Source organism: Malaclemys terrapin, chromosome 15 (assembly GCF_027887155.1).
Source record: "Malaclemys terrapin pileata isolate rMalTer1 chromosome 15, rMalTer1.hap1, whole genome shotgun sequence".
Lineage (NCBI taxonomy): Eukaryota > Metazoa > Chordata > Testudines > Emydidae > Malaclemys > Malaclemys terrapin.
The window spans coordinates 10,331,690-10,359,653 of NC_071519.1; the positions used below are offsets into that span (position 1 = coordinate 10,331,690).

At 52.2% G+C, this 27,964-nt stretch overlaps 2 protein-coding genes across 8 annotated transcripts in view; one reads left to right on the forward strand and one right to left on the reverse strand.

Moving 5' to 3' along the window:
• Window positions 1-953: 953 nt before the first annotated feature.
• LOC128823034 (zinc finger protein 345-like) lies at window positions 954-20,021 on the reverse strand. Its single transcript, XM_054005062.1, has 4 exons — window positions 19,928-20,021; window positions 17,869-17,957; window positions 8,959-9,072; window positions 954-2,598 (listed from the first exon to the last, which is right to left on the reverse strand). The coding sequence occupies exon 4, from the start codon at window positions 2,588-2,590 to the stop codon at window positions 1,055-1,057; it is 1,536 nt and encodes a 511-aa protein (XP_053861037.1). The 5' UTR covers window positions 2,591-2,598; window positions 8,959-9,072; window positions 17,869-17,957; window positions 19,928-20,021; the 3' UTR covers window positions 954-1,054.
• LOC128823100 (zinc finger protein 677-like) overlaps window positions 19,957-27,964 on the forward strand; it is a 28,473-nt gene continuing 20,465 nt past the window's right edge. For 3 of the 7 annotated variants that reach the window (XM_054005201.1, XM_054005200.1, XM_054005197.1), the window contains exons 1-3: window positions 20,093-20,155; window positions 21,223-21,311; window positions 21,980-22,094. In XM_054005201.1, coding sequence (XP_053861176.1) covers window positions 21,288-21,311; window positions 21,980-22,094 — 139 coding nt within the window. In that variant the 5' untranslated portion in view covers window positions 20,093-20,155; window positions 21,223-21,287. Of the gene's footprint in view, window positions 20,037-20,086; window positions 20,156-20,948; window positions 21,096-21,222; window positions 21,312-21,979; window positions 22,095-22,190; window positions 24,763-27,964 lie in introns of those variants that run through there. The other 4 variants (XR_008441660.1, XM_054005198.1, XR_008441659.1 and 1 more) reach the window with 4 other exon arrangements.

A 27,964-nucleotide genomic window follows, 5' to 3' on the forward strand; every position in this document is an offset into this window, starting at 1 on the left:
TTTCCGAGAGTCTCTTTGGGATAGGGAGTCAGTGAAGAACCCCGATGATGTCACTCTCCTGCCTTAAATATCTTTTGCATATGGCGGGAACCATTTGTCTCCAAGCTTGCTCCCCACGCCTTTCAGTGGAAAAACATTGGTATTCCAAGAGGGAGTCCATTATCAGGTGATCTGGTCACATGACCCCATAGTGTAATGTGACCAGTGTCATGATCCCGTAGTGTCATTCCAGAGGACATGCTTCCATGCTGAGGATGTTCATTAAAAAAAATAATGCATTAATTAAATTTGTGACTCATGTTTTTAACGAGTGTCATCAGCATGGAAGCATGTCCTCTAGAATGGTGGTCAAAGCGTGAAGGGGTACACAACTGTTTAGCGTATCTGGCATGTAAATACCTTGCAATGCCGGCTACAAAAGTGCCATATGAACACCTGTTCTCACATTCAGTTGGCACTGTAAATAAGAAGCGAGCAGCATTATCTCCTGTAAATGTAAACAAACTTTTTTGTCTTAGCGATTGGCTGAACAAGAAGTAGGACTGAGTGGACTTGTAGACTGTAAAGTGTTACATTGTTTTGTTTTTGAGTGCAGATATGTAACAAAAAAAATCTACATTTATAAGTTGCACTTTCACTATAGAGATTGCACTACATTACTTTAATTATATTAACTGAAAAATACTGTTATTTTTACAGTGCAGATATCTAAGAAAAATAATATAAACTGAGTACTGTACACTTTGTATTCTGTGTTGTAGTTGAAATCAATATTTGAAAATATAGGAAGACATCCACAAATATTTAATAAATGGCAGTTCGTATTCTATTAACAGCACAATCAAAACTGAATAATCACAATTAATTTCTCTAATTGTAATTAATTTTTTGAGTTAATCGTGTGAGTTAACTGTGATTAATGGACAGCCCTAGTACTGAGGTATGAGCTTTGATTGAAGGTTTTCCCGAATTCACATTCATAGGATCTCTCTCCCATGTGGATTCTCCAATATCTAGTAAGGTGTGAGCTGAGAGTATAGGTTTTCCCGCACTCTCAGCATTCATAGGGTGTCTCTCCCATGTGGATTCTCTCATGTCGAGTGAGCTGTGAGCCGCAATTGAAGGTTTTCCCGCACTCACCGCATTTAAAGGGGCGCTCCCCAGTGTGGATTCGCTGATGTTTAATAAGATTTGAGGTGGAAATAAAGCTTTTCCCACACTCACTGCATTCATAGGGTCTCTCTCCTGTGTGAATTCTCTCATGTCTAGTGACATCTGAGCTCCTAGTGAAGGTTTTCCCACACTGGGAGCATTGAAAGGGCCTCTCTCCTGTGTGGATTCTCTCATGGGTAGTAAGATCTGAGCTGTAAGTGAAGGTTTTCCCGCACTCACAGCATTCATAAGGTCTCTCCCCCCTGTGCATTCTCTCATGTCTAGTGAGCTTTGAACTGCAACTGAAGGCTTTCCCACACTCACCGCATTTATAGGGTCTCTCCCCTGTGTGGATTCTCTCATGTTGAATAAGTTTTGAGCTGGAAATGAAGCTTTTCCCACACTCACAGCATTCATAGGGTCTCTCTCCCGTGTGGATTCTCTCATGTCTAGTAAGGTCTGAGCTCCTAGTGAAGCTTTTTCCACACTGAGAGCATTGAAAAGGCCTCTCCCCTGTGTGGATTCTCTCATGGGTAGTAAGATCTGACCTGAGAGTGAAGCTTTTCCCACACTCTCTGCATTCATGGGGTCTCTCTCCTGTGTGGATTCTCTCATGTCTAGTGAGCTCGGAGCTGCAATTGAAGGCTTTCCCGCACTCACTGCATTCATAGGGCCTCTCCCCTGTGTGGATTCTCTGATGTTGAATAAGGTTTGAGCTGGAAGTGAAGGTTTTCCCACACTCACAGCATTTATAGGGTCTCTCTCCCGTGTGCATTCTCTCATGTCTAATAAGGGATGAGCTCCTAGTGAAGCTTTTCCCACACTGAGAGCACTGAAAGGGCCTCTCCCCTCTGTGCATTCGCTCATGTGTAGTAAGATATGAGCTGAGAGTGAAGGTTTTTCCACACTCATGGCATTCATAGGGTCTCTCTCCTGTGTGGATTATCTCATGTCTAGTGAGCTGTGAACTGCAATTGAAGGTTTTCCCGCACTCACTGCATTCATAGGGTCTCTCTCCCATGTGGATTCTCAGATGTCGAGTGAGGTGTGAGCTGCGATTGAAGCTTTTCCCGCACTCACAGCATTCATAGAGTTTCTCTCCTGTGTGGATTTTCTGATGAGCAATAAGGGCTGAGCAGTCACTGAAGTTTGCCCCACACTCACTGCATGTATATTTTCTCTTTCCTCTGAGGATTTTCTGCTGGGCTGTGGTTTCTTTGAGGTCCTTGTGAGTTCCCCAAGAGTAAATTAATTTTCCCATTTTCTCCCCTGGTTGGTTTCCTTGCTCACTCTCTGGACTACGCTGAATCTCCAAGACTTTTCCCTGCTCATGAATCGTGGGCACTTTCTCTTTGGATCTTTGCGATAATGCTCCGTGTGATTCCACTTGCTCAGCATCTTCCTGCTGAGACTTCTGCTCCTCATTCTCACTCACCATCACATCACCTGCTGGGACAGAGAGAGAAACCTGAAACTGGGCTGGACAAGGGAGGGATGTGACGGAGCAGGGAGCAGGGCAGATTTGACCTGGGAATGTTGCAGGGGGGTTGCAGTGGGGATGTGGGACTTCCCTTGAAGGAAGCTACCTGAGCTGTAACCTGAGCCAGGAACGGGGGTGGGGAGAATTAACACCTTCTGCCCGGGAGACTGAACAAAGGAGAGGAGGAGCTGGGGGGAGGGGGAAGAGAGGAGCTGCAGGAGGAGTTTTGGTTTGGTTTCAGTTTGGGCTGGGTGGTGCAACGCAGGGAACCCCAAGCTGGGGTCTAAGCTCCCTGAACCTCCCAGAGGGACCTAATTGAGGGGGTCTGGTCGTACCTACACGCTCTGCTTGAGACTGTGTTCCTGTCCTTAAATAAACCTTCTGCTTTACTGGCTGGTTGAGAGTCACAGTGAATCTCAGGAAGAGGGGTGCAGGGCCCTGACTCCCCCACACTCCGCGACAACTGGTGGCAGCGGCGGGATCTACTGCACCCCGTGGACGGCGCTTCCTGCAGTAAGTGACTGGGGAGCAGTAAAACGAAGGGGGATTGACGGGGACCAGGCGTGCTGAAGAGTGAGAGAGAGACGGTTATTACCCCTGGGAGTGTGTGACCAGCGAGAAGGACTTTTGCAGTAACAGGGTCCCCCGGGGGGATCGCAGCGAGTGGTCCCGGGGCGGAGGAGTCTGCAGCTCGACCCTGGCAGAGAGGTGGTGACCTCGAGAAGGGCTGGCACACTAGGGGTCTCCCTGGGAATTGTGGGGAGCTGTGAGCACACAGGCCGGTGAGTGGCCAGCAGGAAGATGTATGCCAAGCGGCTTAAGAGCGACCTGGTGGAGCTGTGCAAGCAGAGGGGGCTGCACATTGGGAGGCTCACCAAAGAACAGCTCATTGCCCAGCTGGAGGCGGAAGATCGCGCGAATGAACTGATCCCTGTGTCTCAGGGAAGCAGCCTGGCAAATGCAGCGCAGGCACCAGTGTCTGTCCCAGCTGGGAGTGGTCAGCCGGCTGCTGAGGGCTTCCCGAGACCCCTCCTTCCTATGCCTAGGGGAAGGGTGGGGAGGAGCCCAGCAAATACCGAGGGCGCCGTGACCCCCCCGGCCAGCAGGGGATCCTCCCGGCGAAGCTCGCCAGCCAGCAGAGGATCCTCCCGGCGACGTTCGGCATCCCTGGAGCGGAACTAGCTGGAATGGGAGAAAGAGCTAAAACTGAGAGAGCTGGAGGATCGTGAACAACAGAGACAGCTTGAAAAGAGACAGCATCAGCATGAATGGGAGGAGAATGAGAGACAGAGACAGCATGAACTGGAACTTGCGAGACTGAGGGGCAGCGAACCCCCGGCTGCGGTGAGTGAGGGGGGAGCCAGGACTGCACGGAGCTTTGATAAGTGCATCCTGGCCCCACGCAAGGAGGGGGAGGACATGGATGACTTCCTGGAGGCCTTTGAGACGGCCTGCGAGCTGCACCGGGTTGATCCCGCGGACAGACTCCAGGTCCTTACCCCCTTACTGGACCCCAAAGCCGTGGCATTGTACCGCCAACTGGAAGAGGCAGAGAAAGGGGACTACGAACTATTCAAAAAGGCCCTGCTACGAGAGTTTGGGCTGACTCCTGAGATGTACCGGGAAAGGTTCCGGAGTCAGGATAAAACCCCTGAGATCTCATATCTGCAACTAGCCGTCCGCATGGAAGGATACGCCAGCAAGTGGGCTGATGGGGCCCAGACTAAGGAGGACCTGGTTAAACTGCTGGTACTGGAGCAACTGTATGAGCGGTGCCCATCCGACCTGAGGCTGTGGTTGGTGGACCGAAAGCCAGAGAACCCGCGACATGCAGGGCGGCTGGCCGATGAGTTTGTAAAGAGCCGGTCAGGGGGTGGCAGAGAGGAGCCCCAAAGGAACAGGCCCGCCGCGATGCAGAGAGAGAGTCACCCGGGTACCTCCCAAAGGGGGAATATGGGGAATCCCCTCCCAAGGGGAATGCCCAGCGTCAGGGACAACTGACCGGCTCGAGGGGACCCACGGGACATGAGCTGCTATTACTGCGGCCGAAGAGGCCACGTTCGGGCCCAGTGCCCCAAGCTCAAGGACAGACTGAGCAGACCGAACCCGCACCGGGTTAACTTGGTAGAGGCCCAGACGGACGAGGGGCAGGCTTCTCACGCAAGAGGGGCTGGCAGCTTATCAACTGCTCAAGAGAGAGAAGGGCCCCAGGCCAGCTTCTCTGGGGGGCCAGATGCTCCGGATTCAAAGTTCTCCGTTTACAGGGTTGGCGTGGGGCTGTCCCTGCGGAGCGAGTGCCTTGTTCCCCTGGAGGTGGATGGGAAGAAAGTTTATGGATACTGGGACACGGGCGCAGAGGTGACACTGGCCCGGCCCGAGGTGGTGGCCCCAGCTCGGGTGGTGCCCAACACCTTCCTGACCCTGACAGGGGTGGGCGGGACCCCATTCAAGGTTCCCGTAGCGAAGGTACACCTGAAATGGGGGGCCAAGGAGGGCCCCAAGGACGTGGGAGTGCACCACCATTTGCCCACTGAGGTGTTGATGGGGGGGACCTAGAGGACTGGCCAAGCAGCCCCCAGACCGCCTTAGTCGTGACCCGTAGCCAGAGCCGGCGAGGGGCACTACGCCCTGACCTTGGGAAGGATGTCACACCGGAGGCACCGAACCCTACCCGGGTGGGGAGGGAACACCCAAGGACAAGGCTCGGGGTGGCTGGGGCTTCCGACCCAGCCGACGAGAGGGAGCAGGTCCCCATCCCTTCCCCAGCCGCCGAGTTCCAGGCCGAGTTGCAGAAGGACCCCTCCCTGCGGAAGCTAAGGGGCCTGGCTGACCTCAGTGTGGTACAGACCATGATGAGAGGATGCAAGGAGAGGTTCCTGTGGGAGAAGGGGTTCCTGTACCGAGAGTGGGCTCCCCCAGGGGAAGTGGAGTCGTGGGGGATCAGGAGGCAGCTGGTGGTTCCCCAGAAGTTTCGCCGCAAGCTACTGTACCTGGCCCATGACATCCCTCTCGCAGGGCACCAGGGGATCCGGCGCACCAGGCAGAGGCTGCTACAGAACTTATACTGGCCCGGGGTCTTCACCAACGTCCGGCAGTACTGCCGATCCTGTGACCCCTGCCAGAGGGTGGGGAAAGCCCGGGACAAGGGGAAAGCAGCGTTGAGACCTTTGCCCATCACAGAGGAGCCTTTCCAGAAGGTGGCCATGGACATAGTGGGACCTCTCAGCAAGACGACCCGGTCTGGGAAGAAATACATCCTGGTGGTGGTAGATTTCGCCACCCGCTACCCCGAGGCAGTGCCCTTATCGTCCATCGAAGCAGACACTGTGGCAGATGCGCTGCTGACCATTTTCAGCCGAGTGGGGTTCCCCAAGGAAGTCTTGACGGACCAAGGGTCCAACTTCATGTCGGCCCTACTCCGGTGCTTGTGGGAGAGATGTAGGGTCCGGCACAACTGGGCCTCAGCATATCACCCCCAATCCAACGGGCTGGTGGAGAGGTTCAATGGGACGCTAAAAATGATGCTGAAAACATTTATGAATCAGCACCCGCAGGACTGGGACAAGTACTTACCTCACCTGCTGTTTGCGTACAGGGAGGTACCCCAGGAGTCTACCGGGTTTTCGCCTTTCGAACTGTTATATGGAAGGCGGGTAAGGGGGCCCCTGGACCTGATGAGAGACGAATGGGAGGGGAAGGCCACTCCTGAAGGAGAGTCGGTGGTGGAGTATGTCCTGACCTTCCGGGAACGACTTGCCGAGCTCATGGGCCTGGCCAGGGAGAATCTGGCCAGAGCCCAGAGGAAGCAGAAGGTCTGGTATGACCGCACAGCACGGGCCCGGGCGTTCGCCACTGGGGATCAGGTGATGGTCCTCATCCCCGTGAGGAAAAACAAACTCCAGGCCGCCTGGGAAGGGCCCTTCAAGGTTATCAAGCAACTAAACGAGGTAAACTATGTGGTGGAGCTGTCGAACCGGGCACACCACCACCGGGTGTACCATGTGAATATGATGAAGCCATATTATGACAGGGGGAATGTGGTGTTGGCCGTGTGTGGACATTGGGAGGGGCAGGGAGATGACCCTTTAGTAGATCTATTCCCTGGGACAAGAGCTGGCTTCCCCCTGGAAGCAATTCCCCTCTCTGATCGGCTAACCCCTGCCCAGCAAGCTGAGATCGGAGGGGTGCTGTATCTGTACCAACAACTGTTTTCCAACCAGCCTGGACGCACTAATCTGACTGTCCACCGGGTGCAGACAGGATCGCACCCGCCTATAAAATGCTCCCCCTTCCGAGTCACAGGGAAAACTGCTCAGGACCTGGAAAGAGAGGTCAATGACATGCTGGCTTTGGGGTTGATCCAGCCGTCTTCCAGCCCTTGGGCCTCGCCGGTGGTGCTGGTCCCCAAAAAGGACGGGTCGATCCGGTTCTGTGTGGACTATCGGAAGCTCAATGCCATCACTGTAGCCGATGCCTACCCCATGCCCAGGCCTGACGAGCTCCTAGACAAGCTGGGAGGTGCTCGGTACCTTACCACCATGGATCTTACAAAGGGCTATTGGCAAGTGCCGCTGGATGCAGATGCCAGGCTGCAATCGGCCTTTATCACCCCTCTGGGGCTCTATGAGTTCCTGACCCTGCCCTTTGGCCTCAAGGGAGCGCCGGCCACCTTCCAACGCCTGGTGGATCAGCTACTGAGGGGGATGGAGAGTTTTGCCGTGGCGTATATCGATGACATCTGTGTCTTTAGCCAGACCTGGGAGGACCACATGTCCCAGGTTAGACAAGTGCTGGACCGACTCCAGAAGGCTGGGCTGACCGTAAAACCGGAGAAGTGCAAGGTGGGGATGGCTGAGGTATCCTACCTAGGCCACCGGGTGGGAAGTGGCTGCCTAAAGCCGGAACCAGCCAAAGTGGAGGTGATCAGAGACTGTCCCGCTCCTCAAACCAAAAAGCAGGTCCAAGCCTTTATTGGGATGGCAGGGTACTATCGAAGGTTCGTGCCCCACTTTAGCGCCATAGCCGTCCCCATCACTGAGCTGTGCAAGAAGGGGAAGCCAGACAAGGTGGTCTGGACCGAGGAGTGCCAGGAGGCTCTCCGGGCGCTGAAGGAGGCTCTGGTCAGTGGCCCAGTTCTGGCAAACCCAGACTTTGACAAGCCCTTTATGGTGTTCACCGACGCCTCAGACACGGGACTGGGTGCGGTGTTAATGCAGGAGGATGAAAAGGGGGAGAGACACCCCATCGTGTACCTGAGCAAGAAGTTGCTACCCCGGGAGCAGAACTACGCGGCCATCGAGAAGGAATGCCTGGCCATGGTGTGGGCCCTCAAGAAACTAGAGCCATATCTCTTTGGGCGACACTTCACCGTGCACACCGACCACTCTCCCCTGACCGGGCTGCACCAGATGAAAGGAGCCAACGCCAAGCTCCTGAGATGGAGCCTGCTCCTGCAGGATTATGACATGGATGTGGTCCATGTGAAGGGACGTGACAACCTGATAGCAGACGCGTTGTCCCGGAGAGGGAGCCCTGAACTTCCCCAGGTCACTGGTCAGAGTGACCCCGCTCAGTTCAGTCTCGAAGGGGGGAGAGATGTGACGGAGCAGGGCAGATTTGACCTGGGAATGTTGCAGGGGGGTTGCAGTGGGGATGTGGGACTTCCCTTGAAGGAAGCTACCTGAGCTGTAACCTGAGCCAGGAACGGGGGTGGGGAGAATTAACACCTTCTGCCCGGGAGACTGAACAAAGGAGAGGAGGAGCTGGGGGGAGGGGGAAGAGAGGAGCTGCAGGAGGAGTTTTGGTTTGGTTTCAGTTTGGGCTGGGTGGTGCAACGCAGGGAACCCCAAGCTGGGGTCTAAGCTCCCTGAACCTCCCAGAGGGACCTAATTGAGGGGGTCTGGTCGTACCTACACGCTCTGCTTGAGACTGTTCCTGTCCTTAAATAAACCTTCTGCTTTACTGGCTGGTTGAGAGTCACAGTGAATCTCAGGAAGAGGGGTGCAGGGCCCTGACTCCCCCACACTCCGCGACAAGGACCAAGCCAAAATAAGTGCTGGAGAGATGTCAAAAAACAGGAACTCAATTCCCCTAACTCTTCCCCAAAATTCAGCCTTCACATCCCATCCAAATTCTCAGACGGAAGGGAGGAAGTTACTGCCAGGTATCAGTTAGGATCTGTAGGAAGCCATGAGCTGTATCTGCCCTGACGATACGACACCTGCTGGGGACAATCCTGAACTGAGAGCTCCCAAGGTCTTTGTAGGGCATCCCCAGATTTTTCGCTCAGGCACTTACAGATTCTGAGTTGTTTAAATGTTCCTCACCTGTGCAGGGAGCTCTCAGGATCTCTTTTTCCTCTGAATCCTGGAGGTCTGGGACCAATGGCTCTTCCCCTTCTTCCACCTGGGAGATGACATCAGGTTTGGAAACTGGAACGCCTGCTCAGATGAAAGAAAACAAAGGAGATCAGGTGAATTCATAAGACTTTGTCATGAAAAATAATTATTTATCCAAAACCCAGTCCTTAGTAAACCAGTGAAATCCCAGGGCCAGCTCCCCAAAGGTGCAGAACGCTCTGCTCATGAGGGATTGTAATCACACATCTGCTGGGAACACACACAGACACTGTGACAGTCCGTAATCCTGTATTCACTCTTTTGAAAAACTATGATATATTTTGTACAAAGTCTGCCTTGTCAAGTATAATCTGGAAACTCATAATACGCTGAACATTATTATCTTGTTAAACTGTGTATTAAAATAGAAACACTCCATATGTAAAGTTTGACAGAGCTCCTTCTCCAGCTCAGTGGGTTCCATACTTCCTCTTAGAGGCAGGCTGGAGTATTCCTCATCCTCTCAGGATTTCCCCACACCCCTGGGTTTACTGTCCAAACTTTGCCTGAGCAGGGTTTCTCCCAGCCTTCTTGATGGCGGAAGGGGGATGGGAGCCTCTGAATCACTACTAGCTCCTCTGGGCATGGTGGCGACAGGCCAGATACCCAGTTCAGTCTCTCCCCTCTGGTGGGTTCTCTTCCCTCAAACTTCCAGGACCTGGAAGGGCTGTTTGCCCTGCCCTTTACCTTTGTATCTGTGGGGTTTCCCTCCTGGTGCTTGTCAGCGTCTGCACCACCCAGCTCTCCAGTAGCGTGCCTGCCTCCCACAGCACCTATCATGTGCTCCTATCTGGCTGGAGGGGAGGCTCTTAACAAGTTCTGGCAGGCCCCTTCATTGGCCCCAGGTGTTTTAATTAACCTGGAGTAACCCCTGTTCAGTTACCAGGGGAAAAGGAACCTGCTTATCCTGGAGCTAATATACTTGCCGCCTTTCACCCTCTCCTGTAGCCAGCTGGCTTGACCCCGTCACAAAAGATATAAGATTTTATTGCATGATGTTTCAGAAAATATGTTAGAATTCTGGGGAACACCCACAGACCAGTTCCTCCGAGACAGCACAGCTAACACCTGGTTAAGTGGCCATTCTCCAGTAGGGGGAAAACATGAGTGAGAAATTTACATTCCATCACAGGGAGGACTTGAACCTCACATCGACAACACATGGAGCCTGTAACCATGACTCAGCTGAAAACTGAAGATGTTTCTAGCACACAGGACTGAATTATAAAAAGAGGTGAGGAAAACACTTGATACTCTCTCTCTTTCCTGCCCCTTTTCTCTCTATTCATGACATCAACTCCTCCTGAAGAACTGAACTTCGGGAGGCAGGGCCCCTGGCTGAAAGGAAACTCAGCCTGTCACAGCATACGGGGAGAGAGAGAGATTTGCTGTGAATCTGTTTCAGCTTGTGAAGTTAGACGTTAGTTTGCGTTTCATCTTTTATTTCTTTTGTAAGCAATTCTGACTTTTATGCCTCATTACTTGTAGTCACTTAAAATCTTTTCTTTCTGTAGTTAATAGATAAAACAATAAAACAACTTTATTGTTGGATTACAGTGTGAGACACTCCGCTTGGGATAACAAGCCTGGTGCCTGTCATTTCCCATGGATGAAGTGACAGACTTTGTATGACCTTGTATTGTTTAGTAATGTGCTGGAGAGTGCAAGACACATTTCTGGGGGGAAATCTGGGACTAGAGAATGTGCCGGTATTCCCCTGGGGTGTAATTCACGAGTGGTTGAGTAGCAGCACTCAATACTGTGTCGCTGGGAGCGAGTTACATGCTGGAGAATGTGTGCTAGCTGCCCAGGAGTGGCTGTTCTCACAGCAAAGCAGTGTGGAAAGGCATCCCAGGTTGGAGAACTGATGGGAGACAGCTGTTCAACAGTCCAGAATGTACCCTGGGTAATGTCACAGACACACATTATCAAAGAGGGCTCCTAAAACACACAGAAGGTAAATGACTGTCTCAGAAAGTGGAGAGTCCAGACAGAGGGCAAGTCTCCCTGGCACTGCTTCTTGCTGACAGAGAGGTCCAGAGACAATGCGAGAGTCTTGGGGAAGCTGGGAACAGTCAGCCTGGGCTGGTGGGGTTCGGTGGAGTAAGGAATAGGAAGGGCAGGGATATCACTGAATGCAGGATCTCACCACTGTCAGATGTCAGGATAGCACCTATTGCAGCATTAGGGAATCTAGTGAGTCAGGTGTAATGGGCGGGAGTATGAAAATCCCTGAGTGTGGGGAATGCTGGGAAATCAGCCGCTATAATCCAGGAACAACAGACTCCAATTCCTCTGGACAAGCAGAATGTGAAAAATAAGCATCAGGCCAGGTGACGTCAGGCGTGATGGAGCCCAAGATCTAAGGCGCCTGCAGAGAAGAGAGATTGTGGCTATTGCAGATGGTGATGGGGAGCAGGACTCTCAAGATGTTTCACTACCAACCTAGGCCATTTTCACATCCTGGGGGGCAATCCAGACCCGTAAGGAGTTATGTCATCTGTAATCCTGGGGGAGTTTCAATGTTCTGCTGCTGGAGCTCCCTTGTCTGGATACCCCCAGCCAGCATTCAAGGACACACCGAGTGTCTGTGTGATAAGTAACCCTGGACCAGCAGCTCTGAGACCAACAGCCTGCTTGTTACACCCCAGGCACACTCTGGATTCTACCAGCCTTGAATACACTTGGCAAGAGTCAGCAACAGCTGAATTTTCCCCAAACCATGTGCTCTGCAATGGCTACTTTGTCCTGAACCGTTCAGAGGAATAATAAGGATTGTTTTCTCCTCAAATGGCCCAGCTTATCACTTCAACTGGAGCTGGCTAGCACTTGAATTCAAAGACAGCACCGGATTCGTTTAGATTAAGATTAAAACAAGTTTAGAAACAAAAGCATTAAGGTGAGTTCAGGTATAAAGGAGAAAGTCAGAAATGGTTACAAGCAAGTGAAAGTGAAAAATGCTTTCTGGAGATAGGGTGACCAGACAGCAAATGTGAAAAATCGGGACGGGGATGAGGGGTAATAGGAGCCTATATAAGAAAAAGAGCCAAAAATCAGGACTGTCCCTATAAAATCGGGACATCTGGTCACCCTATCTGGAGACTAGGACCTAATAAAACTACAGTCCTGGCTCAAGGTAAGATTCTTACCACACTGCTTACCAGCAAGAGGGCAGACCATCCCCTTACTCAATATCTCCCCCAAAGTCCAAAGGGCTTGGTTCCTTTGTCTTCTACGTGGAAGATAACTTGGGATTCTCTGCCTCTCTTTTGTATAGTTCAGTGAACCTTTGAAAGGGAGTTTTCTGAAGGTTCCCCTCTAAAGTAAAGGGCATTCAAGCTGTGAGGAAGGCCTGGAGTCTAGTGCTGAAGGAAGTTCCATGGTGGTTTATTCCCTTGCTGGTGTTTGCGAAAATGGAATTTGGTCTGGTCCTGCGATATCCTCTCCCACCAAGATGCTGAGTGGTTACCCCTTGTTAGTTTGATGGTATCTTTTATGTAAATTGCATTCCCATTGTCTCTTAATGTACCTTGAAAGTACCTTCAAGGTAGCAGAATCACCTGCCTTTGTCTAGGGTGGGGTAATTTCAACCCTGGCTGGCTGGCAGACATGCTTTAAGAATATCATTTGCAACATCTATAATATTGAATTTGTCCTCCATACATACACCATGCAATAATATTAATGATGTCATTAGGTTTCTATTGGTATTTGGGCTACCGATTAATCGTAGTTAACTCAGACGATAAACTCAAAAAAAAAAAATTAATCATGATTAATCGCTGTTTTAATCACACTGTTAAACAATAGAATACCAACTGAAATTTATTACATCTTTTTGGATGTTTTCTACATTTTCAAATATATTGATTTCTATTACAACACAGAATACAAAGTGTACACTGCTCAGTTTATATCATTTTTATTACAAATATTTGCACTGTAAAAATGATAAACAAAAGAAATAGTATTTTTCAATTCACCTCATACAAGAACTGTCGTGCAAGCTCGCTCTTGTAACAGTGCAATTTACAAATGTCGATTTTTTGTTACATAACTGCACTCAAAAAGAAAACTTTAGAGCCTACAAGTCCACTCAGTCCTACCTGTTCAGCCAATCTCTAAAACAAACAAATTATCTACATTTACAGGAGATAATGCTGCCCACTTATATACAATGTCACCAGAAAGTGAGAAAAGGCATTTGCATGGGACTTTTGTAGCCAGCATTGCAAGATATTTATGTGCCAGATATGCTAAACATTTGTATGCCCCTTCATGCTTCAGCCACCATTCCAGAGGACATGCTTCCATGCTGACGACATTCATTAAAAAAATAATGTGCTAATTAAATTTGTGACTGAACTCCTTGGTGGAGAATTGTAGGTCTCCAGCTCTGTTTTACCCGCATTCTGCCACCTATTTCATGTTATAGCAGTCTGAGACGATGACCCAGCACGTGTTGTTTGTTTTAAGAACACTTTTGCCGGAGATCTGACAAAATGCAAAGAAGGTACCAATGTGAGATTTCTAAAGCTAGCTACAGCAGTCAACCCAAGGTTAAAGAATCTGAAGTGCCTTCCAAAATTTGAGAGAGACTAGGTGTGGAGCATGCTTTCAGAATCTTAAAAGAGCAACACTCTGATGCGGAAACTACAGAACCTGAACCACCAAAAAAGAAAATCAACCATCTGCTGGTGGCATCTGACCCAGAGGATGAAAATAAACATGCATTGGTCCGCATAGCATTGCATCATTATCGAGCAGAACCTGTCATCAGCATGGACGCATGTCCTCAGGAATGGTGGTTGAAGCATGAAAGGACATATGAATTTTTAGCACATCTGGCATGTAAATACATTGCAACGCCAGCTACAACAGTGCCATGCGAATGCCTGTTCTCACTTTCAGGTGACATTGTGAACAAGAAGCGGGAGCATTATCTCCTGCAAATGTAAACAAACTTGTTTGTCTGAGCGAGTGGCTTAACAGGAAATAGAACTGAGTGGACTTGTAGGCTCTAAAGTTTTACATTGTTTTATTTTTGAATGCAGTTATATTTTGTACATAATTCTACATTTGTAAATTTAACTTCCATGACAAAGAGATTGCACTACAGTACTTGAAAAATACTATTTGTTTTTTACAGTGCAAATATTTGTAATCAGAAATATAAAATGAGCTCTGTACACTTTGTATTCTGTGTTGTAATAGAAATCAATATCTTTGAAAATGTAGAAAACATCCAAAAATATTAAATACATGATATTTTATTATTTTTAACAGTCTGATTAATTGCAATTATTTTTTTTAATCGCTTGATAGCCCTAATTGGTATCTTAAACTAGATACACACTACAGATTATGTCGGCACAAATAACGCCACCTTCCTGAGCGACGTAAGTTACAAGGGCTCTGGGCCCGCTCGCTCGGCACTGTCCGTTGCCACAAGGGGCGTTGCTTGGTGCCGTCTGTGACTGGGTAGATGGACGAGCCCAGGAACACCCCAGGGCCGAGAGTGGAGGCAACGGCCTGGGGTAGGGGAGAGAGAGGAAGAGGCAGTGTGACTAATCCCCCCCCACATCGAGGCCTGTGGCAAGGGGGCGTCCTCCTGCTGGGTGACCGGGGTCACACCCACGGCTTCCATCTCCTGAAAACTAGAGTGAAAATCTCCTCCCCACCAGCAACCGAGGGGGCGGGAGGGGCTCCATCCGAGGCCCCCCAGGGAGGGACTCCAGGAGGAGGGCAGTGCCGTTCCCCACGGCATCCTCAGCTGGCTCCCCCTGCTGGGCCCTATGAGGGGGAGGGACGGACGGCTCGGCAGTAGCGGCCCCCCTCAGTCTTGCGGGGGTCCCCTCCCCCTCCGTGTCAAGGTAGGTGGTGAGCCCGGGCGTTGCGTTTGACGCATTCCCCTGTCTGAGCTCCCAGCCCTCCAAGGTGGAGGCAGAGGGCTGAACAACAGGGTGGAGCCGGGGGGTAGGGATACCTCCCCCGTGGTGGGCCCTCTCCCATGTCCCTCTGGACATGGCAGAGGGAGCACCAGGCCTCCCCCGAAGAGCAGAGCACCCGGTAATGGGCCCCATGGTGGGACACCAGAAAGGACCCCTCTAGCGTGGCTCTGGAGCTGCCGGCGGAAGGACAGGATGTGACAGAGGGCGGGGTCCTTCCAGCCCCAGGGGAGAGGGCTGATGACAGAAAGGGGTCTCCCCAGGGTGGAGAGGAAGGGCAGTAGGACAGCATGGGGCAGTAAGGGTGGGATGGAGGTAAACTCCACCCGCACGCCCAAGTCTTCCAGGAGCTCAATGGGAACATATACGCCCCCCACCATCAGGCCTTTCTCCACTTCCTCCTAGGCAGTGGCCTCTGATGCCAGAAAGACAACGACCTTCCTGTACATCTTGGAGGCCGCCACCGCCGCCGTGAGCCTCACCACCCGCGCCAACGCCCGCACGTAGGTCTCCACGTGGGGAGAGGCCAGCACCAGGAGGCTACGGACGCCAGGCTCCCTGCTTAGAGTGGGAAAGGGGCCCCGGACGCCAGGGATGGAACTGGATGCGGCAGGTGAAGTAGTGGCGTGTGGAGGGGCTGCAGCCACCTGGGCGTATGCTCTGGGGTCAAGGGAGGGACACCTCCAGAGCTGGTGGAAGGAATAGCAGGAGAAGGGGGGTCCCATGGTGGATGATGGAGGGACAGCCTCGACCACAGGGGGAGTTTCACCTTCCGAATGGGGCTCTTGCCCTTTTTCTTCCCCAGGCCCTTTTTTAGTGGCCGAGGGGGCTCCCCCGAAACTGGAGGGGGCAGGGGCCACGGCAGCCTCAGAATCCGTTCTTGTGTTTGCTGGTGGCGCCCCCTATCGGGCAATGGCAGAGGGGCCGGCGGTGGTGGTGGAGAGGTTAGCAGCAGGGAGAGATGGGGAAGCTGGCAGGAAGGGGCCAGAGGGTCAGCACGAGGGGCCCCACCCACACTCTCCCTCGCCATTCTGGAAAGGGGCAGGAGGAAGCACCAGTGGAGGGGGGGGTAGGCAAGAGGGGGGGAAGGGGAAAGGCCAACCACTCCTCCCGCTAGGCTGCGGGCAGGGCAGGAAGGTGCCAATGGGGGGGGGCTCGGGGAGGCCGATCGAGGCGGGGCAGGGTGGGGGTACCTGCTCCTCCGGCTGCACTGGGAAGGGGAGGGACCACAATACCAATGGGGGGGCACAGTGAACGGGAGGGGGCGTAATGTAAAAAAGAGAAAGGGGCACAAGTGCTTAGGGAGGGAACGTGGCGCACACAGCCGGGGGCTGAGCGGGGGTGGGGGAGCAGTGCAGGGAAAGGGGGAGGGAGCAGACTGAAAACAGGCTGGAGGAGGAGCAGGCAAACGAACGCAAACTCCCAAGGGGTCAAGGCGGAAGGGCGGGGGGGAGGAAAATAGGTAGTAAGGGGGGGCAGGCAGCAAGGGGAAGGGGGTCAAACTGCTGCAGGGAGGCTGGTGGCCAAACAGCTGGGGAGCCCACTGGCCAAACAGAGCTGGGGAAGGCAGGGCCAGTCCAAGGGAGGTGGGGAAGGCCGTGAAGGAAGCAGCTGTGTCGAGGGGCGAAGAGCCGGTCCAGAGGGTAGGTGGAGGTGGTGAGGGGGGGGGGAGGGCTCCACGCCCCCTCCCCACAACATCAGTAGCTCTCACCAGCACAGGAGCAGAGATGGAAGAGTCCCTCAGTCCCACAAGAAATCCCCTCCCCCGTTTCCTGCAGCTGTCCTGTGACTCCTCCTCACCCACAGCAGCAGGCTCCGAAGCAGCAGGCCGCCAGGAGACCCCACGGAGGGTGGTGGAGCCTTGCATCCCTCCGGAGGGCAGGGCAGGCCAGCCAGCGGCAGCCAGGGAGCGCTCCCGCCAGCAGGACAGCCAGAAAGAACTGGCCAGGCACTGCAGTGGGGCGGAGGGGGCTCCCGCTGACCCAGCAGTGGATCGGGGGAACTGGAGGTATAAAAGGCCCAGCCCCCAACTCAGCTGGAGCCGAGACAGATGCATCCTGGTAGCTCCAGGCTGCGGCTTTGATGGAGCCAAGAGACACCCTGCTCCCAGAGGAACCCAGGGACCTGCCGTGACTGCCACTGGCTACCGACCCCGGGCAGACAGGCCCGCCGCTGACCCAGGTACGCCCCGAGGGGAGGAGAGGGAGGAAGTGGCCCGGGGCAGCGTGAAGCGCGGTCAGCGTACTGCGTCTGGACTCCCTGCTGACCCAGTGGCAGATCACTCCACCCCTGTTAGGCCCTGGGCTGGGACTGGTGGAGTTTGGTAGGCCCCAGGCCCCAAACCGCTGGGGTGGCAGCCTGCCCACCGTAGGCCAGTGTTCACCTGCCAAAGCCAGGGTGCTAGACTGTTCACCACTCCACCCTGCCTTAGGGTTGGGGCCTTGGACTAATGGTGCCCGCCTTGCCTGAGGCCTGGGCCCCTAAAGCGTTGTCTGCTCTGCCCCACCTAAGGGCCAAGAGCCCACAGACTCCAGGGGGCCCTGCTCCTGCCTGAGGATCAGAACCCTGATACTGACAGGGGTTTTGCCTGTTAGGGTGGTCAGGACACTGCTAATTCCCCTGAGACGAGGCAGGTGCTGCGGCCTCCCTCCGACCCAGAAGGGGAGGGACGATTACACCACCACCACCAGTCTGTTCCTGGAATCTAAGCCACTCATTAAACAGATCCCAGCAGGTTTCCACCCCCGGCCTCCTCCCTTTCTCCACCCTGTGCATTTCCTGCCCCACTTCAACCTCCAAACCAGACTGTGCAAACCTTCCCATCTCCTGTGCATTTGCTGCCCCTCTCCCTCCTGCAGGAACCCACCAGCAACCTCCCAGTGATCCCTACCTGGACTGGCTCCTCTGCAGCCATTTCCCTTCCCTGTCCCAAGGGAGGCTGGGATCAGCTGGAGCGAAACGTGGGCGTCATTCTGCAGCCTGGCAGGGCGAGAAGGGCAGTTGTGGAGGTTTCAGAACAGACTTTAGTTCATTTCACATCACGACTCCCCCAGGCCCTTTCCCTGCAGACACACATCCTAGATTCTGCCATGCTAGGAACATGCTTGACCTCTTTTACAGTGTAGACCTGGCCCCTCCTGCCAGGCAAAGCCCACACAGTTTTAAGCCCCCAGAAAAGAGGAGAACCAAAGGAGTCACTTTGGGGCATTACCCCGACACTGACCCCTGAGCCGTGCACACCCCAGCTGGGGGGATATGGAGTCAGGAACTGGCTTTTCTTCTCCCAGATCACAATGGAGGCTGCAGCCTCTGACCCAGGAAGCTGAATCCTAATACCCAGGACAGAGAGTTTGAGCCGCCTTCCCTCTTTTAGCAACAAGCAGAACCCTGTGGTAAGAGCAGCTAATGAAACCCCCTCCCGAGAGGGACAATTGTTCATGGCACTCGTAGCCTTTCCTTGCAGTGACTCCGGATTAACACTGCTCTCAATGACACCAGAAGCACAGTTCAGAAAGGATGAGGCCAGAATCCTCTTCAGCAGGTCACTGTGTGGGACTCCTAACCCCCTTCCCACCTCCCTCACCCCCAGATCTAGGACAAGGACTCAGGGCAAGAATTCTCCCACAGAACTGGAAGTTCCTGCAGTTTTCTAGAGGGAAGAGAAACAAAAATCTGCTGGTGGTTTCACCTCTCAGTGTCTGATAAGTGGATAGAAAGTTATCACCAGCCTCTGCTGGCCACTCACACAGGCAGAGGGAGCCCTGGGGGGTACATCTTTAACGGGAGAATGGAGGGCCAAAATAGTGAAGACATGTCCAGGCCTCTCACTAACAAATAATGGCCACCATGGATCCATCCCAGAGGTGGCTGCATCTTAGCACTGCGGGAAGCAGCCCCTCATAAAGACCCTTTGTCATGGGGTTTGAGAAACTTCTGGACCCACGCTGCACTCAGAGAGACCTCCTCATCCCATGCCAGCTGGAGAAAAGAAAAGGGTCCAGCCAACTCTCCTGTTACCAGCTGGGATCCATTGATCCCCCAAACAGGGGGAGGCCTCTGGCTTTGACGTGTATTAAATATGTGGCTGGTCTCTTTGATCGGCAAACCTTTTCACGTAGATGAAGAGGGGAACAAATGACGTTCAAAGGAGAGGAGGAAGATGATCCTTATGCAATTTAACCCCCTTAAAGTCCAGGATTTGTAATAGCCGTTTGATAATGACATAGAAAGAGGCAAACCTGAGATCTGAGTCCATGTTCAGCAATGGAAGAGAAAAAGGCAGAAATGTGAGGAATGTGGGTCTAGTTTTGTAAATTTGAGAAAAGTGACAAATGGGGGGGGTGATGTCAGTGGTGGAGATGAGGTGAAAGCTGAACGTGTTTCTCATCAGTATCTGATAAATGAAGAGAAAAAAAGGGGCAGGAAGGGGTCAATCTGGGATTGTTGGTATTTGATAATCAGAGCGACGGGGGGATATCGGGGCACGTTCAGTCCGGGACAGACACCGGGAGACAAGGGGGATATTCGAGGTTTGGATCCAACCCGTGAGACGGGCGGAGAAAAGCGGGTCCCAGACTCGGGATCTGCTCCCAGGGCAGGAACCGGGAGGGCCCCGTGGGTCGGGGTTTGTAACGGGGGAGGGGGGGTGACCCGGGGGGGGGGGAAGTGGCACAAACAGGAACTGGATCCGATTAACTCCCCCCGGGGATTTCCTGCTGCCCCGAGACAGTTCAACCTCCCGCCCCCCACTGACCTCCCCTCCCCCCGCACCTCCCCGCACTGACCTCCCCTCCCCCCGCATCTCCGGCTCCGCCCCCCCCCGCACTGACCCCCGCGATTCCGGTTTCTCCCCCCGGGGATTTCCTGCTGCCCCGCAACAGTTCAACCCCCCGCCCCAGCTCCGGCTCTGCCCCGGCCCGCACTGCCCCGGCTCCGGCTCCGGCTCTTACCGGCTTCCGCAGCCTCCCCCCGCACCGGGGAGAAGTGGAGGCGAGGCGGGCAGCAGAAGCCGGAAGTGACGCACCCGCGGGTCCGGCGCGAGGCGGTTCCGTTAGGACGGTTGGAACGAGCGCGCCGCGCGCAGGGGGGCGGAGCCGGGAGCTGCCCACGGGTTGGGGGCGGGGCCAGAGCCCAGGCGACGGGGGGGGCCTGGCGCGCGGGTGCTGCCCCGTCCCAAAGTGGGAGGGGGGCTCAGCGGGGCGGGTGCTGCGGGGAATGGGGGGTTCAGTGAGGGGGCGCTGTGCTGCGGGGAACGGGGGGTTCAGCGGGGGGGAGCGCTGTGCTGCGGGGAACGGGGGGCTCAGCGGGGGGGCGCTGTGCTGCGGGGAACGGGGGGTTGGGGGGGCGCCGGGCTGCGGGGAGGGGGGCTCAGCGGGGCGGGTGCTGCGGGGGGGCGCTGTGCTGCGGGGAACGGGGGGCTCAGCGGGGGGGCGCTGTGCTGCGGGGAACGGGGGGTTCAGCGGGGGGGGGCGCTGTGCTGCGGGGAACGGGGGGCTCAGCGGGGGGGCGCTGTGCTGCGGGGAACGGGGGGCTCAGCGGGGGGGCGCTGTGCTGCGGGGAACGGGGGGCTCAGCGGGGGGGCGCTGTGCTGCGGGGAACGGGGGGCTCAGCGGGGGGGGGGCGCTGTGCTGCGGGGAACGGGGGGCTCAGCGGGGGGGGCGCTGTGCTGCGGGGAACGGGGGGCTCAGCGGGGGGGGGCGCTGTGCTGCGGGGAACGGGGGGCTCAGCGGGGGGGGCGCTGTGCTGCGGGGAACGGGGGGCTCAGCGGGGGGGGGCGCTGTGCTGCGGGGAACGGGGGGCTCAGCGGGGGGGGCGCTGTGCTGCGGGGAACGGGGGGCTCAGCGGGGGGGGGCGCTGTGCTGCGGGGAACGGGGGGCTCAGCGGGGGGGGCGCTGTGCTGCGGGGAACGGGGGGCTCAGCGGGGGGGGCGCTGTGCTGCGGGGAACGGGGGGCTCAGGGGGGGCGCTCGCTGCGGGCAGCAGATTTGAATCCCAGCTGTTCTCGTCCTATACCTGCCTGTGCCTAGTCCCTGCACTCCAGAAGAAATGTGCTGCCCTCAGGGACCATGTCAGGGTTGTAGAAGGCCTCAGTGGGTTTAGCCCTGGTGGGAAGGGTTGGGTATGTTCTGTAATAAAATAATAGAATGACTGATTGTTTTCCCAGGGAAAGCGCTAGGGGGAATCAAGATGTGACATGAACTAAGGTGCCTTCTGAACTCTCACCTGTTCTCCTCTCACCCCGACAGGCTGTAGAATAACACCCACGTTTAGTGCCGGATTGTCTCATCCTCCCAGGAGAAGGGGAAGGGAAATGGCTGCGGAAGAGGAGGCTCAGGTAGGGACCACAAGGGAGTTGTTGGTGTTTTCCTGCTGGAGGGAGAGGGGCAGCAAACACAGAGGCGTTTGGGGCTTCTGCGGGGTTCAGTCTGGAGGTGGGGCAGGAAGTCCACAGGCTGGAGAAAGGGAGGGGATCAGGGGGTGACAAACCTGCTGGGGCTTGTTTTACTTGGGGACTAGATTATAGGAACAGACCCCCGGGGGTTATGGTGAAGATTCCTTATTTGTGGAACAGAAAACAACCCCCTGACCCGGGGCCGGGAAAAACAATCAGATTCTCAGTCCTGGAGCACGAACCTAGTACGCGGAGATAAGAAGGAGGCACCAATGAGACACCCCATCCCCTCCCATCCAGCTGCTGGCAATGGGGAGGGTGTTCTGATTCCCACTAGGGAGTTGTCCCTGGTTCCTGCTGGGGGCTCCATCTCCTGTATCAGCCTATGGCTAGTAGGTGTGTGATGAGTGTGAGGGCCCCTGTCCCCTCTCTCTGCTAGGAGGGGTGAAGGGCTCTCGCTTTCTCCCCTCACCCTGATGCCTCCTGGCTGCTCTGAAGAGGGTGGGACTCTGGGCCTCCCAGAGCTTCTAATTAATTGGCCTTGCTGCCTCACGAAGAGTGGGGCTGTGAGTGGGGCAGCAGTACTGAGTGCGGGGCTCTTGCTCTTTCAGGGGGCGGTGACCATTGAGGAGGTGTCTGAGGAAGAGTGGGCTCTGCTGGACCCCGCTCAGAGAGCCCTCTATGGAGATGTCATGCAGGAGAACTATGAGACTGTGACCTCGCTGGGTAAGGATTCCCGTCCCCTCGGTTCTTAGAAGGGGAAATGACGAAATAAAGTACGCATCACCCCTACAATGCAACTTGTACTCTGCCCTGTTTCAGCATCACCCCGACATGCCAATGACACACACACCAGCTTTCTGCCCTCCCCTGCTACACAACACTGCGGGAACAGAGCCCAGGAGCAGAACAGCACAAATTCTAACAGGGTCTTTCTACTAAGGCAAAACTTGGGTTTAGCTCCATCCTTGCAAACAGAAGCTGCTTATGCTCAAACACGGAGCCTACTTCACACAAACCATCTCAGACTTGTAAAATGTTACCCTCTCTTTACCATCGCCCCGAGAATTCCTTCTGCCTCGTCGCCTTCACGTCCCCCTCACTGAGCCCTGGAGACCCCTAGTGTGTATCCCACCAGAGCGCTGACAATCCCCCTGACAAGAACGCACCCTTCTGCACCTTTAGTGACACAGCCTACAACACTGAGCACTGACGTGGGGCAGACTCGGTCCCTCAGGGGTCACCTGCACCTCTCTGCATACCACAGTCACAGCTCTGCCAGGCTGCTCCAACTGCTCCCTCCACCATCCGATCACAGCTACAGCTGACCCAGGGGCACAGCCGGAGGGCATGCGGATAAATGCTGGTGTTCCCATCTCTGGAACACAACACAAACAGTAGCATGTTCCCTTAGTCCTTCCTCAGATTGATTATAGAGTCATAGGTTTTATGGCAAGAAGGGATTATAAATTCATCTAGTCGGACCTCATGTGTAAGAAGCCAAAGAATCTCATCCAATTACTGTGGGATTGAGCTGAATAGCTTGTGCCGAACTGAATCATCCTCCAGAAAGTCATCAAGTCTTGACATGAAGATTTGGAGTGATGGAGAATCGGCCGCTTCCCGTGGTGGTGTGTTTACCTTTGGAACGGGGGTCACAGCAGGAGCTTTGCCGTGGCAATCCCGGTCACCCTTAAAGGTTGGGAATCCCACAAAACACCTCCTATTATCACTTTTCCACTTCTTATTACTATGGTGCTATAAAACAGAGGAAGACATCAGTGACAAGAACTTTCATCCAAGTCCAGACACAAAAGAGTCCTTGTCTCTGCATAAAAGATAAAGGACTCAGTTCCTAAACAGCAGGGCCTGCGGACCCCAGTTTGAGAGATGCTGCACTGACATAAGAACATAAGAGCGGCCAGACTGGGTCAGACCAAAGGTCCATCTAGCCCAGTGTCCTGTCTTCTGACAGTGGCCAGTGCCAGGTGTCCCAGAGGGAATGAACAAAACAGGTAATGATCAAGTGATCCATCCCCTGTCACCCATTCCCAGCTTCTGGCAAACAGAGGCTAGAGACACCATTCCTGCCCATCCTGCTAATAGCCATTGATGGATCTATCCTCCATGGACTTATCTAGTTCTTTTTTGAACCCTGTTATAGTCTTGGCTTTCACAACATCCTCTGGCAAGGAGTTCCACAGGTTGACTGTGCGCAGTGTGAAGACATACTTCCTTTTGTTTGTTTTAAACCTGCCGCCTATTCATTTCATTTGGTGAAATTCTAGTTCTTGTGTTACGAGAAGGAGTAAATAACACTTTCTTATCTACTTTCTCTACACCAGTCATGATTTTATAGACCTCAATCCTATCCCCCCTTAGTCGCGGGTCAGTATCCCCACCAGCTGATGCTTAGTTGACTAAAGCCACAACAAAGTTTTCTTGCTCAGTTAAACTCCTGACGTGGTGACCCAAACAGACAAGAGTTCAATTGTGGGCAACAAAAGCAGAAAACGGCCCTGTAGCCTTTGCACTCCAGTTCCCACCCAGGGCAGATCAGGCATGGCCTTAATTCACTCTGCGCAGGAGTTGGCTTATCTAGAGATGCGATGATCAAGTGAGGCGATGTCACAGTCCCCAGTGGCTGGGAGTGTGGCTGAGAGACTCAAAATACGAAGAATCCGACCTGTGATGCCAGCCAGCTCCAGGGCTATGGGCTGGGGGGCAGAGTTAAGGTTTCATAGTAGGGATAGCGTGAACTTGAACTCTTCATTTTCTGGGTTTCAGAGATTTAAATGGAAAGAGTCCAGCAGAGGGCAACAAAAATGATTAGGGGGCTGGAGCACATGATTTATGAGGAGAGGCTGAGGGAACTGGGATTGTGTAGTCTCCAGAAGAGAAGAATGGGGGGAGATTTGATAGCTGCTTTCAACTACTTGAAATGGGGTTCCAAAGACGATGGAGCTCGGCTGTTCTCAGTGGTGGCAGATGACAGAACAAGGAGCAATGGTCTCAAGTTGCAGTGGGGGAGGTCCAGGTTGGATATTAGGAAACACTATTTCACTAGGAGGGTGGTGAAGCACTGGAATGGGTTACCTAGGGAGGTGGTGGAATCTCCTTCCTTGGAGGTTTTTAAGACCCAGCTTGACAAAGCCCTGGCTGGGATGATTTAGTTGGGAATTGGTCCTGCTTTGAGCAGGGGGTTGGACTAGATACCTCCTGAGGTTCCTTCCAACCCTGATATTCTATGATTCTATGATTCATTTATTCACTCTAATTTAAGGTTTCATGTTCCAGTAATACATTGTAATGTTTTTAGAAGGTCTCTTTCTATAAGTCTATAATATATAACAAAACTATTGTTGTATGTAAAGTAAATAAGGTTTTTAAAATATTCAAGAAGCTTCATTTAAAATTAAATTAAAATGCAGAGCCCCCCGGACCGGTGGCCAGGACCCAGGCAGTGTGAGTGCCACTGAAAATCAGCTCCCGTGCCGCCTTTGGCACACATGCCATAGGTTGCCTACCCCTGGGCTAGTGGGAGGAGCAGATTTGTTAGTGGAAGGGATTAAGGCTACCCAGGTGGGGACAGTTGTCACTAGGTGGGAACTGACAGTCTATTATTTAGTTGTAGTGAGTTGAAGTGCTTTCGCTTGTGAAATGGCGTGCCTAAGCAAACAGCTCCAGGGAAAAAGCCAATTCATTTTAGGCTAAAACCATCTTTTTCAGCTCCAAATATGGAACATGGGGAGGCAAAAACTACAAACATTGAAAATAAAAGGGCTTTTTTTTTTTAGCCCTGCACTTTAAAAGCCCTGTGTTCTTAAAAAAAATTATAATAAAAACAAAAAATATTTAAATAATAGAGTAGTTAAATAATACCATGGTCCTAATCAAAAATAAAAAAAATTACCTATAATAAAAAAAATCTAAAAAAATCACTATATTTATTTTACTAATATCAAAAGCAAAAATAAAATGAAATATTTTCCCCCCATTATAGGCACAGAGAGGGAGAGAGAGAGAGTGAGCCTTAGATAGGGCCTTACCGTTAATCAAATCGTAATAAGGCCCATAAACCACAGCGTATCGGTAACAAACAAGTCCAGGGTAAAAAACAATAATATTACAAACCTGCTTAAATAACCTAAAATTAAATATAAATACACTAAAAATAGCTTGCAGCCACAAAATATATGTTAATTTTTTTAAATAGTCATTATGCCATTTATCAATTTGCAAATACATCTGTAATAGTATATGTGGGTAATAATTACGTATGTTTTAAAAGTTAATGCCGAGAGCCAATAATTATGTGTATTATGTACCTCATAATCCACATAAAATATTTTTGCCATATTACAGCTATTAAAAAGTAATTTTAAATGCCTAAATTCAAATATTGTCAATTAAAAATGAAATACACATTCTATTCAAATGTAATGCGGGCAGGGGACTGGACTCGATGACCTCTCGCGGTCCCTTCCAGTCCTAGAATCTATGAATCTATGAATAATGCCTGTACCCATTGAAATAAATGTGGGCACTACCATTTTAAAATTATTTACAGGCTGCTAAATAAAATCATAGTCACTGTCCATGACTCCCCTCAAAAAATTAAATAAATAATTTAAAGGCTTAGCACAAATTTCAAATAGAAATGGTAAAATAAGATTGTTGGAATGGTCCCCCATGGCAATGGGGATTTTTAATTTGGCCTTACATCCAATTGTGGGACTCCTAATGTTTCAGGCGTTTGTTTTATTCTTGGCACTGACGTACTGGGTAGTAAAGAAAATTAACTGGCTGCGAAGCTTGTGGTTTTACAGACCCTGGCCCTTTCCTAAGAAAGACCATATAAAATCTGGCCACTAACAAGGCAAAAATCAGAGGCAAAAGTTAAGGACGCAAGTGAAAAGATCTTTGCTCGGTCTCAATTAAAAGCCATAAGCCTATACTGGGCCGCTCACTAGTAATCTACTGAATGCATTATAAGTGAAGGTTGTCATGTTATAAGATCTTCAAGGAGGGGAATAGTATCAGAGGGGTAGCTGTGTTAGTCTGAATCTGTAAAAAGCAACAGAGGGTCCTGTGGCATCCTATCCTATCTCCTAGAACTGGAAGGGACCTTGAAAGGTCATTGAGTCCAGCCCCCTGCCTTCATTGGCAGGACCAAGTACTGATTTTGCCCCAGATCCCTAAGTGGCCCCCTCAAGGATTGAACTCACAACCCTGGGTTTAGCAGGCCAATGCTCAAACCACTGAGCTATCCCTCCCCCCTTTAAGACTAACAGAAGTATTGGGAGCATAAGCTTTCGTGGGTAAGAACCTCACTTCTTCAGATGCAAGTAATGGAAATCTCCAGAGGCAGGTATAAATCAGTATGGAGATAACGAGGTTAGTTCAATCAGGGAGGGTGAGGTGCTCTGCTAGCAGTTGAGGTGTGAACACCAAGGGAGGAGAAACTGCTTCTGTAGTTGGATAGCCATTCACAGTCTTTGTTTAATCCTGATCTGATGGTGTCAAATTTGCAAATGAACTGGAGCTCAGCAGTTTCTCTCTGGAGTCTGGTCCTGAAGTTTTTTTGCTGTAAGATGGTTACCTTTACATCTGCTATCGTGTGGCCAGGGAGGTTGAAGTGTTCTCCTACAGGTTTTTGTATATTGCCATTCCTGATATCTGACTTGTGTCCATTTATCCTCTTGCGTAGTGACTGTCCAGTTTGGCCAATGTACATAGCAGAGGGGCATTGCTGGCATATGATGGCATATATAACATTGGTGGACGTGCAGGTGAATGAGCCGGTAATGTTGTAGCTGATCTGGCTAGGTCCTGTGATGGTGTTGCTGGTGTAGATATGTGGGAGTTCTCCTACCAACTCTAAGAGGCTAATCAATTAAGATGAGCAATTATCAGCAGGAGAAAAAAAAACTTTTGTAGTGATAATCAAGATGACCCATTCCAGACAGCTTGACAAGGTGTGAGGATACTTAACATGGGGGAATAGATTCAATGTGTGTAATGGCGCAGCCATTCCCAGTCTCTAGATGTGCTTAATTATTCATGTGCTGTGCCTTTTACACACGCACACAAGACACAGAAGAAACTGAATTATTTGAGTTATCCACATTCCCACTTTCTCACGGCATGTTAGCTCTGATGGTTGTTTTAATTTCCTAATTTTCTTGGAACCAGAAATAGGGAAAGAGAACACTGGAGTCAGTGGAATTACAGCAGTGAGAGATTAGTCTCATTATTTGTCACTAACCAAAGGCTCTGTTAACAGAGCGTTAATGTTAGTGAATGGTATGTCTAGCCCTGCAGTTAGTTGGATGCAGACACACCCAGCGCTGTGGGTGGTAAATTTACAGAGACTCTGCCGCTGATCATGAAATAGAAGCACATTATCTTTAAATGGCTGCCCTTTCAATGCCTCTGAAAGTTACAAAAAACAATGATCTGGGTTAAAGGAAAGTTGCCATTTCTCAGAGTCCCAATTTCTATTGTGTGTGTACAGGAAGGTTTGAATGTGTCACAGGTAGTTTGGTAAAGCTTAGCTATTTTGTGTTTGTAACAGGCTCTTGTCCACCTTTCAG

Excerpts from the sequence above, each read along its gene's own strand:
- LOC128823034 (XM_054005062.1), bottom strand. The coding sequence starts at position 2,590 with ATGGTGAGTGAGAATGAGGAGCAGAAGTCTCAGCAGGAAGATGCTGAG.